The 14394-nt window shown below is 42.6% G+C and overlaps 1 protein-coding gene and 1 long non-coding RNA gene across 3 annotated transcripts in view; one reads left to right on the forward strand and one right to left on the reverse strand.

The window, feature by feature from the left end:
• Positions 1–1456: 1456 nt before the first annotated feature.
• Positions 1457–5741, reverse strand: LOC144687179 (uncharacterized). Its single transcript, XR_013578090.1, has 2 exons — positions 5602–5741; positions 1457–2772 (listed from the first exon to the last, which is right to left on the reverse strand). It is a non-coding gene; the product is annotated as an uncharacterized LOC144687179 (long non-coding RNA).
• An 862-nt stretch (positions 5742–6603) lies between these two features.
• Positions 6604–14394, forward strand: part of sephs1 (selenophosphate synthetase 1) — a 60266-nt gene continuing 52475 nt past the window's right edge. Inside the window, exon 1 of one of the 2 annotated variants that reach the window (XM_078552947.1) lies at positions 6604–6836. In XM_078552947.1, the coding sequence (XP_078409073.1) occupies positions 6644–6836 (193 nt within the window). In that variant the 5' untranslated portion in view covers positions 6604–6643. The remainder of the gene's footprint in view (positions 6837–14394) is intronic. The other variant, XM_078552946.1, reaches the window with a different exon arrangement.

Raw genomic sequence — 14394 nt, forward strand, 5'->3', positions numbered from 1 at the left:
TCATGAACTCTGTCCTCCATCCCCACCCCCTTTCCAATCCCCCTTTTTTCCCCCAATAATTTATATAGATTTTTCTTTTCCCACTTATTTCCATTATTTTTAAATGTATTTCCATCCATTGTTTTATCTCTACTTTTTAGCCTATTTCGATCCCTTCCCTTCATCCCACCCCACCCCCACTAGGGCTATCTGTACCTTGCTTGTCCTGCTTTCTACCCTTAATTAGCACATTCCTTAGATAATATCACCACCTTCAACACCTCTTTGTCATTTTGTCTATGACATCTTTTGGCTATCTCCACCTATCACTGGCCCTCTATCTAGCTCTACCTGTCCCACCCCACCTCTTAAACCAGCTTATATTTCACCTCTTTTCTACTTTTACTTAGTTCTGTCGAAGAGTCATATGGACTCGAAATGTTAACTGTGCTCCTCTCCGCAGATGCTGCCAGACCTGCGACTTTTTCCAGGTATTTTTATTTTTGTAAAGAATCATAGTTGTTCCACTCTGCTACATGGTACTGCATCATTAAAGGAATTGATCACTATTTTTTGAAACAGTATCTATTTACATCATGTAGTTTGAAGCTACCATTCCCAGATTGTTACAATACAGCCGGAGTCATTACGACACAGGAGGCTGCCATTTAGCCCTTCGAGTCCATGCCATCTCTCTGTGGAGCAATTCAGTTACTCCCTGCTCTATCCCAACATTCCAGCAAGTTTAATTTCCCTCAAGTGACCATCCAATTTCCTTTTGAATTCATTCATCATCTCCGTTTCCATCATCCTCGTAGGCAGCAAATTCCAAAGAGAAAATCAAGAAAAATGGATTCATGTAAAACACATCAAATTGCACCATAAAATAACTTGTGTAATGTAATTTTGCATCTCCCTCCCCAAGAAACGGTCCACCAAATTATTTTTGCAGATGTCAATCGCTCTTAAGTGTGATCAACAGTGACTGTTTAAAGTTCACAATGTAGTTCACGCTGCTGAGTGAAAGCAATGAAGCCTTTCCGTTTGTGTGTCTACCACTTAAATAGCAAAGTGGCAAGTGAAAGCATTGCTCCATTTATTTATTTTCGAACACACATCACAGTGTCATCTGGCGTACACTAATTAGAGGGTCACAGTTCTGAGACATAAGTTTCTGTGACATGTTTTCAGGTGAAAAATATATGGATGGAAAGTATTATCTTAACTACATTATTGATCACAGATAGGTCTCTACATACATATTTATGTACAAACAGAGCAAAGACAGTAGCATTCCAAGGAATGAAATGAAATGTTGCTTCCAATCGTCCATCAGCACCAACATTTTCCCAGTTTTGATTTTAGGAAATATTTGAACACTTCCCTGACTATTTAAGATTTCATAGTATTATATTATCCCTGAATACCGAGTATTTTTGGATAGTACAGAAACACAACTCCTGAAAAACGGAAAGTATTTTTTTTGTTCGTTGTGCAGCATTTATTGTTGAGCTGGGTAAATGACCAACTTACAGCTGCTGTTAATTGAAGGAAGGGGACAGAGACATTCATTTGTGATCCAAGATCACCTCTACATTTTTATATAAAGGAGGCATATGTTAAGACAAGTGAGCTCAAGATGACTTTTTAAAGATTATTTATTATACTACACACTTTATAGGTTATCAGTACATGGTTCAAATACTGACCGACAGACAAAGTAACAGTCAACCCTCTCTCATTTGTTGACCGTTTTATATTTTATCCCAAGTAAAAAAGTCATGTAAAACATTACAATTCTAGTTGTTCATTTGGAGTTGTCATTGAACAAGCCATCTTTCAAAAACAGAATCAGTCTGATCAAGAATCCCATCCAAACATTAAACTATTTTCTCTGTCGATAATGTTTGACCTATGGTCCTCCTTCAGCACAGTTTTTCAGATTGCCATTATTTGTGTGTTTTACCTCTGCCTTTTTGAACATCCTTGTTTCTAGGTAGGACACAGCACTGAAGAATTGTGTTGGTAAACTTCCACAAAAGCAGAAAGGGGGAGGTAGCTACTTAGCCATTTTCTTCACTGAGAAAAGCACAGTCTCTCTCTCTCTCCCCCAGGACACTACATGATTGATCAGTGTTCCACTTCCTTCAAACACATCCAGCATGTCAGCAAGATATGAACAACTTGCAGTTGTATAGCATCTTTAATATGGTGAAATGTTCAAAAGGGTCTTCACAGGAGCATTATCAAACAAAATTGATGTCAAGCCACATACGGCCATATTAAAGAAGAGGAACAAAAACTTGGTCTAAAAGGTAAGTTTTGAAGGGCGTATTCAAGAAAGAGAGGTAGAAAGGCAGAGAGGTTTCTGGAGGGAATTCCAGAGTATAGGGTCCAGGCAGCTGAAAGCATAGCCACCAATGGTGGAGCAATTAAAATTGGGGATATGCAAGAGGCCAGAATTGAAGCAGCAGAGGGATCTTGGAGGGTTGTGGGTCTGGAGGAAGTTAGAGAAATGGATGTGCGAAACCAGTAAGGAATTTGAAACTAAGGTGCAAATTTAAAAATTGAGGCATCACTGGTCTGAGAGCCAAGGTAAGTCACTTAACCTCCTAAATCAAACCATTTTCCCCTCTTTCCTCAGTCCAAGTGCTGCTTAAAATCTCATTATTACCTTGAAACTTGACCATTCTACTACTATTCTGGCTCCTCCCAACTTCCAACCTAAATTTTTGCTTATCCAAACTTCTGCCTGATCACTATGGTCATCTTTCCTTATTCTCCTTCTATAGCCTGTGTAACAAAAAAAAAGACAAAAATGGTTATTATAGTTATTGCTCTGGTGAAGCACCTTGGGATGTTATTAACTGCATGATGTAAATAAGTACTCGGTAAAATATAAAAGCCTTTCAGCACAAAGTTAAATGTAGAAAACAATTTTCATGTACAATTGTGAATTAAATACTTAGTGTAGTATTAACGTTGTCTTAATCGGTCAAATACAGTAAAATCCCAATGTCGAATCCTAGAGCATTAACCCCCAAATGTGTGTTAAGTGGAGCTTCATGATAGCTGAGGAGACTTCATTCCCATGTGAGTGCGTCTCTATGTAACCCGATATGCCTATACACATGGTCCATGTCAAAAACAACACATTCAAATGCCAAATAAAAACACACAAAACTAGTAAGTGGATCAAAAAGTTTTTATTCAAATTGTTCACATTTTCGGACTCCTTGGTTGAAGAATGCACTAAATCTCTGATGGCATCATCCATCAATTCCATCTAAGTCCACGCAAGTTTCTATGGTTGTCTCTGCTGGAATTTCCATACCGGCCTCCTGCGGGGCGAGCGAAAAGTGCCTCGTCATCGGTTGTTTGGCCTCACCCTGCTCCTCCTCGTTTTTCTCACCTTGTGCAGTCGTAACCTGTTTGAATCCAGTGTGGCGGAAGCAGTTCGCAATGTGGCTTCTGTAACCATCTTCTGCGTGATGCCTTCTTCATCATGAAGATGGCCTCTAGTACAGTTGGATTGAACTCCTGCTTCTTATCGATGGCCTCGATAACCTGTAAGATCAGCTGCTGTCAGTTTTCAGGTTCCTAATCACCCTCTGATCCATTGGCTGGAGCTTGGCTGTGGTTTTGGGAGGCAAGAATATCAGCTTGACACTCTTGAGGCTAGCAATGTCAGGTTGTGTGAAGCAATTGTAATGATGACAATCTTCCTTTTCTTTCACTGATAAGTTTTATCCACTTTCCTGATCCACACCTCAAAAATTCTGGAGGTCAGCCAGGCGGTTTTATTAGCTTCGTACTGTGTGGGTCGTGTCTTGACATTCCAAAAGCAATGTGGCTACTTGGACTTTCCAATCACAAGTAGTGGCAGCTTTTCAGTGCCATCCATGTTGGCAGAGACCATAGCAGTGACGCATTCCCTGCTCTGCTTTTCACCATTCTATGTCTCACCTTTAAATATCAAAGAGCAGTCTGGCAAAAGAGAATAAAACAGTCCGGTTTCATCCGGATTAAAAATGTCTCTTGGTGCACGCTCATTCAGAACGTGGACGCGACCTCTTTGGAGCCAATCATCTGTCATTGCTATTGTAACCTCCGCACCCTCACCTCTCACTGCACAGGAGACTATGCCGTGCCCGGTCTCAAAATGGTCCAGCCATCCGTCGTTGCAGGTAAACTCCATGTAGCCCAGCTTCTTTGCCAGAGCAACTCCCTTTTCCTGCAGGATTGGACCGGAGATGGGAACATTCTCTGCTTGGGCTGCCTTGAACCACGTTAGCAGAATTTCTTCAATGTCGGGATAGGCAGCCATTCTCATCCTCTTCCTTGCTGGATAGAATGTCTGCTGGTTGAACTGTTCCAAGATGTTCGCCTTGTGTTTCATAATAGTGGACAAACGATGGTGGAATCTCCCACTCCTTTGCGATGTCCAATTTCCACTTCGCGCCACGGTTTTCCACTTGCTGTATCAACTTCACCTTCTCTCCGATCAACAACACTTAACTTTCTGACGGGTTTTTCCATACTTGCAGGTTTTGCACGTCCTTTCACAGGGAAATCGCAAGATCAAATGATGGCTTGCCCAGCAGTCCATGATTTTGCACTCATTTTGTCTTACTCCGCTCTGATTGGGCGGCACGGTCATCTGACAAGCTTAGACAAGTTCAACAAATCCAAAGTTAGCAGTGCGGAATTTCGGTTTATCATGGGCATCATTCTATGAGATCTGCTATTCCGCTGGATTGGTTGACGACTTCGACATACCAGAATTTCAGGTCATCCGAGTTTGACTCATCGCAATTTCGGTGATCCTTTGAAATAATAACTGAATTAAATCACCAAATCAAATTTATATTTAGTTACTTATGTATTAAAGGTACTTATTACACAATAAGCAGTACTATGGGAACCACAAACAATAAATCTCAATGCATAATTTTCCATTTAACCTGACAGGTGCATTTGAAATTGCGCAGTTTCTCAACAATTTTGAAGCAATTGTCAGCAAACAACGCTCCAATTAAAACATCATAGACTGGAACACAGCAAAATTTCAAACAAAGTGAGTTTAATCAGCTAACTTTTATCGACAGAGCCTATAAAGCTTTTTTTGAGGGTGCCTTGGTATAAGAAACTGTAGTGGAGCTTTCAGTCCAAAAAATAGTGGGCCGACAATAAACCATTTTCTCCGCAAGAACGAAGGGACATTCCCTTTAAGAGTGCAGGCACCATCTAGAGATGTTGAGTAAAAAAAAAAGTGGCGCCTGGCGCCCACATCTGAGCTATGGTATTTTAATTAAAAAGGAGAGATGTAGCAACGGTCCCATTGCCCTACAATCGCGCCCTATTGAAAGGCGGGTTGCTTTCCACTGAGCTGCGCCAATCCCTTTAATTTTTCCCTGCCATGGCTTCTTAAAGGGGACGGGAATAAAAGGCGCCATTTGGCCAATTTAAAGGTACCGTCACCCAAGGCCTCCCAAAAAAAAATTACTGCCCGCCGCATGCTTTTCCCGCTACTCCCCCAACAAATATCAAGATGAAATAGAGCAGGAGGGAAAAAATATATATATATTTAGAAAGGAAACGGATTGCAGCGACAACACCTACCCCTCCTCTCCGGTCGGCGACCGGGCGCCGAATGAGCTTTGCTTTTTGAAATGCAAACGGACCCAGCAGGCGCGTGACAGGGGCTCGCTCCGACAACCAACGGTCGCCGCTGCCGCTGGCCTACCGCGCGCACGCACGCACACGCGTCCGCCGAGGTCTAGCGCTCCCCTCCCCTCCCCCCCCCCCCCCCGGCCCCGGGGTCAACCAATGGCCTGTGCGCCTGCATGAACTCCGGCAGTCAGTCGACGGCTGCCACTTACTGCGCCTGCGCCTCAGTCAAGTTAGCTGAAAGGGGGGGGAACACACCGTCGCGCAATCAGACAGTCAGCCGGCCGATTGGGGGGGAGGGGCTTAGCGCGCGTGCGCACCAGCTCTCCCTTCACCAACATTCCCCTCCCCCCTTCCCTTCCCTCTCCAACTCAAAGCGACGGTGGGTTGGGGCGTGCACGGGGCGGGGGCGGGGGCGGGGGGGGGGGGGAGAAGCGCGCGCCGCCGCGTCGCGCGTGCACGAACCTCCCTCCCCCAACACACACACACCCCCCACCACCACCCCCCCCCAAACACACACACACACACACACAGCCCGCGCGTGGGATTGTGGGTGCCCGGGTTGCCCGCCGAGGCGCGCGCGGATCGAAGGTAAGGCACCGAGTGGAACCATCGAGGGTTAAAAAATTTAAACCGCGACCGTTAACCAAAAAAAAAAAATCCTCCGAGCCGCCGGCAAAATATAAAAGAAGCGGCATTTTAACCCTGTAGCGCCCACAGGAGCCTGTCCTTAACCATCTCAATGTCTCTCTCACCCCACAGGTTCGGCGGAGAGCAGGAGGAGGGCGACAGAAGAGACATCTTTTTTAAAGCGTTGAGAGTGAACCTATATGCAACATATATATATATATATATACATACATATATATATATACACACACATATACACCTACACGTCCCTGCCATTATTGTTTCTGGGTTTTTTTTTTTAAAAATTATTTTTTTTTATTAACCTCTACATGCACGCCCGACGTACCTGAATTGTGAACGAACCATGTCGGTGAGGGAAACGTTCAATCCGGAGCACTACGAGTTGGATAAAAATTTCCGCCTGACCCGCTTCGCCGAGCTGAAGGGGACGGGGTGCAAAGTGCCGCAGGATGTCCTGCTCAAGCTGCTGGAGGCCCTGCAGGAGAACCACTACCAGGAGGACGAGCAGTTCCTGGGGGCAGTCATGCCCCGTCTGGGTGAGTCTGTGCAGAACATTTTACACCTACATCTATCTATATATATATATATATATATTTAAAAACAATCTGCACTGCAACTTGCACTGTTCTGCTTTGCCCTCCGCACATTGTATATACTCCTTCTTTACCACCCCCCCCCCCATGCTTTACTTTAACTATCACCCCACCAGCAGGCTCAGGGGTTTGCAAACAATAATAATAATAAAACTAAAAATGAGGCGATAAGTGAACGCCAACTCTTCCCCCCTCATTATCCCATCTCCTCCTCCCCCCTCCCCATCTCGCTTTAATTAAAGAGACCAGCCAAGTTTTTAATTATTTTTTTTAAAATTCCATTGTTTTGCCCTTCTTTACCCCTCCTTCCACACTTTGGACTACATTAGGGGTTTCCAAATGATGGTAATCAAAACTTTTGTCTCTCGCTGTTTAATGTGTGTATGCCTTTTTTTTTAAAAGTTGTACAGCAGTAGAATTTGTTAACCCTTTGCAGCAACTAAGCCTAATGTGTATATATTTAGAATAACTTATTGTAGGTTTTACAATTTTGGAACTCTGAATTTGGTTTGACAAAACGCGATTAAAGGATACAATTGTTAACCCTTCGCATGTTTGAGAAATGAACGTACTGTGTGATACAAACATTTCTCTATCGCTCCAATGGCAGTTGTTTCACTGTATGTTTGCATTAAAAAAAATGGGAGCTTTAAAAACTAATGTTTGCATGGTGGAGGACTGGAAATGGCCGAGCTCCAGAGAGACTTAGGGGCCCATGTACCATGTTAAAATATCATGGACAGGTACAAAAAAGAATTTTTAAAAAAAGGTTAATGGAATGCCGGCCTTCATGTCTAGAGGACTGGAATGCAAGGGGTTAGGGAAAAGTATGGTATTTATATAGCGCCTTTCATGACCACAGGGCATCCCGATGTGCTTTACAGCCAATGAAGTACTTTTGAAGTGTGGTCACTGTTGTAATGTAGGAAACGCAACAGCCAATTTGCACACAGCAAGCTCCTACTAACAGAAATGTGCTCGTGATGGGATGATCTGTTTTTGTAATGCCGATTGAAGGATAAATATTGGCCAGAACACCAGGGATAACTCCTAAACAAAAACAGAATTACCTGGAAAAACTCAGCAGGTCTGGCAGCATCGGCGGAGAAGAAATCAGTTAACGTTTCGAGCCTTCATGGCCCTTCGGCAGAACTGAAGCATAGTTAGGAGAAGGGAGAAATATAAACTGGTTTAAGGTTGGGGGGGGGGGGGGGGCGGGGGGGCGCGCGGGGTAGGGGGAGAGAGACGTTGTGATTGTGGAGATGAGCAGATAATCAAAAGATGTCACAGACAAAAGGGTCAAAGAGGTGTTGAAGGTGGTGATATTTGTCTAAGAAAAGTGCTAATTAAGAATGGAAGACAGGATATTCAAAGTACAGCTCTAGTGCGCTTTTAGCACTTTTCTTAGACAAATATCACCACCTTCAACACTTCTTTGACCCTTTTGTCTGTGACATCTTTTGATTATCTGCTCATCTCCACAATCACCACACCCTCAACGTCTCTCCTCCCCCCCCCCCCCCACCTTAAACCAGTTTATATTTCTCCCTTCTCCTAACTATGCTTCAGTTCTGCCGAAGGGCCATGAAGGCTCGAAACGTTAACTGATTTCTTCTCCGCCGATGCTGCCAGACCTGCTGAGTTTTTCCAGGTAATTCTGTTTTTGTTTTGGATTTCCAGCATCCGCAGTAGCTTTTAGCTTTTTGTTTTTATCTTAGGGATAACTCCTATGTTATTTTAACTATGCAAAGCTCTGATTATACCATACCTGGAGTACAGTGTTCAGTTCTGGGCAACACCCCTTTGGAAGGATATATTGGCCTTGGAGGGAATACAGCGTAGATTTACCAGAATGATACCTGTACTCCAAGGGTTAAATTATGAGGCAAGATTGCGCAAACTGAGGTTTTATTCCCTGGAATTTAGAAGGTTAAGGGGTGATTTAATGTTTTTAGGCTATTAGGGGAAACATCACTGGTAGAAACTATTTCCACTGATTGGGCAGTGTAGGACTGTGCCTAAAAAATTAGAGGCAGACCTTTCAGTTTTGATGTTCGGAAGTACTACAAGCAAAGAGTGTTGAAAGTGTGGAACTTCTGCAGATGACAGTTGATGCTAGGTCAATTGTTCATTTTAAATCTGAGATTGATAGGCTTTTGTTATCCAAAGGTATTAAGGGATATGGGACAAATGAAGTGTATATGGAGTTAGGTTGCAAATTAGCCACAAAGTCATTTAATGTTAGAACAGGCTCTAGGGGCTAAGTGGCCTCCCCCTGTTCCAAGAGCAGTGTTGCCCCTTTCCAAAGTTATTTTGCTAATTGAACAAAAGCAAAAGGCTGCAGATGTTGGAAATCTGAAATAAAAATTGAAAATGCTGGAAATTTTCAGCAGGCCTGACAGTATCTGTAGAGAAAGAAACAGAGCTAATGTTTCAGGTTGGAATTCTGATGAAAGGTCATGGACTTGAAACGTTAACTTTGTTTCTCCCTCCACGCCAGATCTGCTTAGTGTTCGAGCATTTTCACATTTTATTGGATTAAACTAGTCAGGTTTCTGAACCTTTTTTGGTTAAAATTTTGATATTGGAGAAATTAAGTATTTTTGTTCTGCGTTTGAAGTAAATAGCAAGCACCATGTGCTGCTGTTATTTATACAGTATTGGTATTGTCTAGGAATTTGGTGCTCCTGGGTTGCTCATTTAAAAAGGATCAGCTTGCATATTGAAACTCTGAAGAAACATTTAATAACTTCAAAAATGCTATTTGAATTGTCTGCATTGGCTTTTACAGTTGAGAAAATGTTTAAAAGATAAATAACTTCAAGACATGATTTATTTGCCAATCTCTCTTTTTTGTCTCATTCTTTTTAACTTATACCCTTGTTTTACATTTTGTTTATCATGTTTTTAATTGGTAAACTTAACCTGTTTTTAGTGTTTCTATAAACCTGTTGTAAGCCTTTGGATCTATACCATTGAAACTTGATCCAGTCAGGTCATAGCAACCAAGTCAGGTTTCTGAACTTTTTTTTCCAGAAAAGTACAAAATGACTGATGTCGGCATGTACTCTGCTTTAGTAAAAACATCCACTGGATCAGCATGGAGCACCACCTTCAGCTGTCTGTCACTGTGTTAATCAATTCTCATCACATATTTTGCCATTTCATTATCCAACCCGAGAGCAATGCCTCTTTGGCTCTCTTCATCACCTGCATAAATGACTGTTTATTGTCACTTTTTTGAAATCATAATTTCTCCATCTCACTTCTGTCAGACAGTATCTTCCCATTTCTTTCCTGACATATTCCTGCTTCCCCTTTTGCATCACTGTCCTCACATTTCAAGCTCCCATTCTCACCAATTTTCAGTAAGGATTTTGCATATTGGCAACCTGGGAAGCCTTATTCGCTACCCTGCTGAACACTGCACCAAGTGCTTTGCTTGAGTCGTTTACATCATTTGCCTTCTAACCTTGAGTTGTGTCAGGATTGAGCAATATGACTAGGGAAAAGAATGGATGAGGTGATTTCCTGTTGCCATTCTCATGTGCTTAAAGGAAATACAAATCCTCTTCCTGAAAGATCTACTGCCTTTAAACAGCCGTTGTCCCTTGAGGTTCCAGCTTTTCTGCCATCATCGCTGAAAATTTTCTGGTTCCACCATTGGCCATGGCGCATAACTCTGAGCATGGGACCCTTAACTGGGCCTGGGGCGACTCGCTAAAAGGCAGGGATGACCACCCCGGAGGTTTCAAATTGCCTTGCTACCCTTAAATTCTGCTGTGAATATCAAGAACATTGCTCCAAAACTTTGATTATCATGCATTCAAGATACTGTTAAAGATCCTAGGAAATAGATTGGAAACCAAAGCAAACCCTTACATTGGCTGTGATCAATTCAGAAGGATTGTGAACTAGAGGGGCTATAGCAGTGATGAGAATGTTCAACAAAAGAAGCTTTTAATACCAGTAAGAAGTATACACTTGCTTTTTGGATTTGGAAAGGATGGATGAACTGGCAAAAGCTCTTGAAAGTGACAAAGACAATTAATTGGAGAAATAAAAGACTGAGTGTAGCTCGGTACGTGGAACACATTGCTACAATCTGGAGAGTATTTTGTAATCGGGTGCAGGTGAGACAAGGCTGTCTACAGTCATAGTTGTTCTTTAACATCAATGCAGAAGCCATGATTAAAAGAAGCCCCAGATAAAGTACAGAAAGGTACTAAAGTAGAAGGTCAATTGGTGAAGGTTGTGAGATTTGCAGATGACCAGGCCCTAGTGGCTGCACAGCAGAAGATCTAATGGATAAAATGAATGAAGTGGTGAAAGTTGAAGGAATGAAAATTGATATAAAAAAAAATGAAAATTGGGCAAAATAATGATGGAAAAGCCAAGGTCAAGATAAATGATCAACAGCTGGAATCACAATTTAAGTACCTGGGAATCTTCTTGTCAGAAGATGGTTACAGCCAGAAAGAAATCACAACTAGAATAGCAATGGTAAAGAATGCATTCTGAAAACATAAAGAATTGTTCAGCATAAAATGAGATCTTAAGGATTATCAAGACTGTGATTTGGAGCGTCTTATTGTATGGGGCTGAAACGTGGAACTGAAGAAAAGCAGACACCCAAAGACTAGAAAGTTGCGAAATGAGGTTCTGGAGAAGGATAGAACGGGTAAGTTGGAGAGGACACAAGAGCAATGAAGAAGTTCTCAGGAAGGTGGAGGAGGAAAGATCGTTAGTGAATATCATCAAGAAAAGTCAACAAGGTTGGATTGGCCATACTCTAAATTATGAGAACTTGCTGCAGGAGGTGAGTGAAGGAATATTAGGGGGACGTAGACTAATAGGGAGAAAGAGAATGATGATGATGATGATGTTAGAAAATGGGAGGCTGCTATAAGCAGGAAAGCACAAGACCGTGAGGCATGGAGAAATGTGCAGGACACCTTGATGACATCAAAGATGCCAGAATGAGTTTTCTGTTGGCTTTGGTCTGTGGGCTAATTCTTGATGCACTTTTGGTGCTCTCTTTCCCATGATCTTACACCTTTTGCTCTTGAGGATGGTTGGTTACCTACTTCCAGCTTTTTACCATTGCTACTCAGTAGCTGATTGCTCGGAATTGTACAAGTGCAACTGGAACTGATTAACCATCAAGACTCTGCTAGTTCCTGAAGTGTCCATTGTTATAAAGCTTTATTCCCATTAGCAACCTGGTGAAACTCTTAGATTTCAGCTGTATTCTTAGCAAAAGGTTGCGATGCTTATATGGCATTTATGTAGCAAATTGCTGTGTCCTATGTAACCAGAGTGATAAACTTGCTAAGAATTGAAACATAACTCTTTGATACCTTACCTTAAAAATAAATATGCATAGTTGCGGAGGTTTGGGGCAGAGCGAAAAAACATTGACAGCTTTATTTTAGTTTGGGGAAAATTGGTCAGTTTGTGTATTCCTGTTAACGTAACTGCTACAGTACTACTTCATTCTATGCAAATAATTCAGATTGCATTTTTTTATGATCTATTACTTTTATACTTGCTTCCCATCTATTATAACTTTGTTTTTCTCAACTTCTTCCGCCATTAATTTTTCTGCTTGTTCTGGTCTTACAGATATCCTGTGATTATCTTTGAAATTAAAATTTGAAAGGAAGCAAAATTAATTATTGAAAACCAACTGCTAGCAGGGCAATCTAATATAACATTACATTTTTATATTGAAGCTGTAACTGCTTTTCAAGGCTTGAGATTGATTGTGTGTGTCTGTGTTTTTTAAGCAGTGCTCCAATGTTCCTTGCAGAAATACTGCTTATGAAATACTAGCTTTTGAGTGGTAATTTCATAAATTGACCTAAGATGTGGGCCAGAATTTTAGGCTCTTTCCCTCCACAACACCCCTCCATGGCAGGTTTTTAGGTTGGGGCAGAGTGTGAAATTGCGTGGACAGGATTCCCTCAGGTTCCCTCCCACCCCGACCTCGCAGTGATTTTATGCTGGGGCGGGCAAGGCCTTGGACAGGAAACCTGCCCTTGCCCCAGTTGAGCCCTTAAGTGGCCACTTAAGGGCCGTTTCCTGTCCAGCCTCAATTTTTAGGCTAGCGGGCAGATTGAAGCCCCATGGGGCAAACCTGAAAATAAAGAGAGTTAGATCTTGGGTGGAGGGGTGGTGGGAGGGGGTGGGGGCACCTCCATCAGAAGCCCCCTCTTGACTCTGGGCACCCTCCACTAAAGGCTTGGTGACCTCCAGACTCTTCCCCCCCCCCCCCCCGCCCCCCACCAAGCCTATTCCCCGAGAGCCCGATCGCCCCCCTCGCAAACCCCCCCAGGCCTTCCCTACCCTCCTCACACTGGGACCCCTGACACTTACCTGGGCCCCCGCTTCCCGGATATTAGTCTCAGGCAGCTCCATGCAGTTCCTCTTCTGGCCACTGCAGCGCTGTTCCTGCAGTGGCTGGAGAGCTGCCGGTCAATGCGATCGGCCGGCAGCTGTCCAAGGCGAGACTTCCTCCTGAGTGAGGGGCAAAGTGTTGTCTACTGCCAATCAATGCCCATTTGAGCGTAAAGTGGCTGCGGGGCAGCCAGAGTCGGCGGGGATGTGTTCGCTGAGAACCACCACCCTTAAAATTCAGGCTGTGGTTTTTCTTTTTAACACCTGCAAGTAGTTTCGATCACATGTTCTAACTAATTCATAATCTGTATTCATTATCTTGAAGTTGGAAAGTATTCCACTCGCAATTCCCCACTATTCTCAAAAGTAAATTTCATCTGATCTAAAGGAGAATTGACTGAATTGTTCATTGACCCAACATGTTGGAGCGAGCTCCAGTAGCCTAATGTGGATTCACTTTGTTGCTGCACTGATAGAATGAGTATGTGATGATTCATTTTATTGTCAGGTCTAAAAGACAGCATTATTGGTGCAGCACTCCCTTAGTACTGCGCTGAAATGTCAGCATGTCCCTGGAATGGGACTTGACCCACAACGTGACTTTGGAAAATGCTACCCTTGAACCAAGGCTGACAACCATAGTACAGAATCAAAGTCCAAGGATGCATTTGCTTTGCAAGTTTAATGTTGGTGGCAAGTTGTGAAACTGAATTCAAAATATATATGTTAACTTGTGGACTAACACTAGAAAATAGTCATGAAAAACTGCTGGATTGTTTTCAGGGATGGTAACTTTCAATCTTTTCTGGCCTACATCTGATCTTCCTTCTACACAGTGGTTTACTCTTATGCTCAGTATACCCAATAAATGCTATCCTGGCCATATTGCCCACATTCAAAGAACAGACAATATAGTTCAAAAATAAAATACTTCTGCAATATAAACCTGGAGTAGGACTGACTGCTCTGGGATGAAGCAGAGTGAAGGCGTTCTTGTCCATGATCCAGATTTCTCTCAATTTGGTTATAGCATTAGCTATAATAAGGAAAAACTACATTGCATCAATGCTACAGTTGTAGTGTTAAACGAATACAAATTTTA

The sequence above is a fragment of the Cetorhinus maximus genome, chromosome 12 (genome assembly GCF_964194155.1).
Source record: "Cetorhinus maximus chromosome 12, sCetMax3.hap1.1, whole genome shotgun sequence".
In the NCBI taxonomy this organism is placed as follows: Eukaryota; Metazoa; Chordata; class Chondrichthyes; order Lamniformes; family Cetorhinidae; genus Cetorhinus; species Cetorhinus maximus.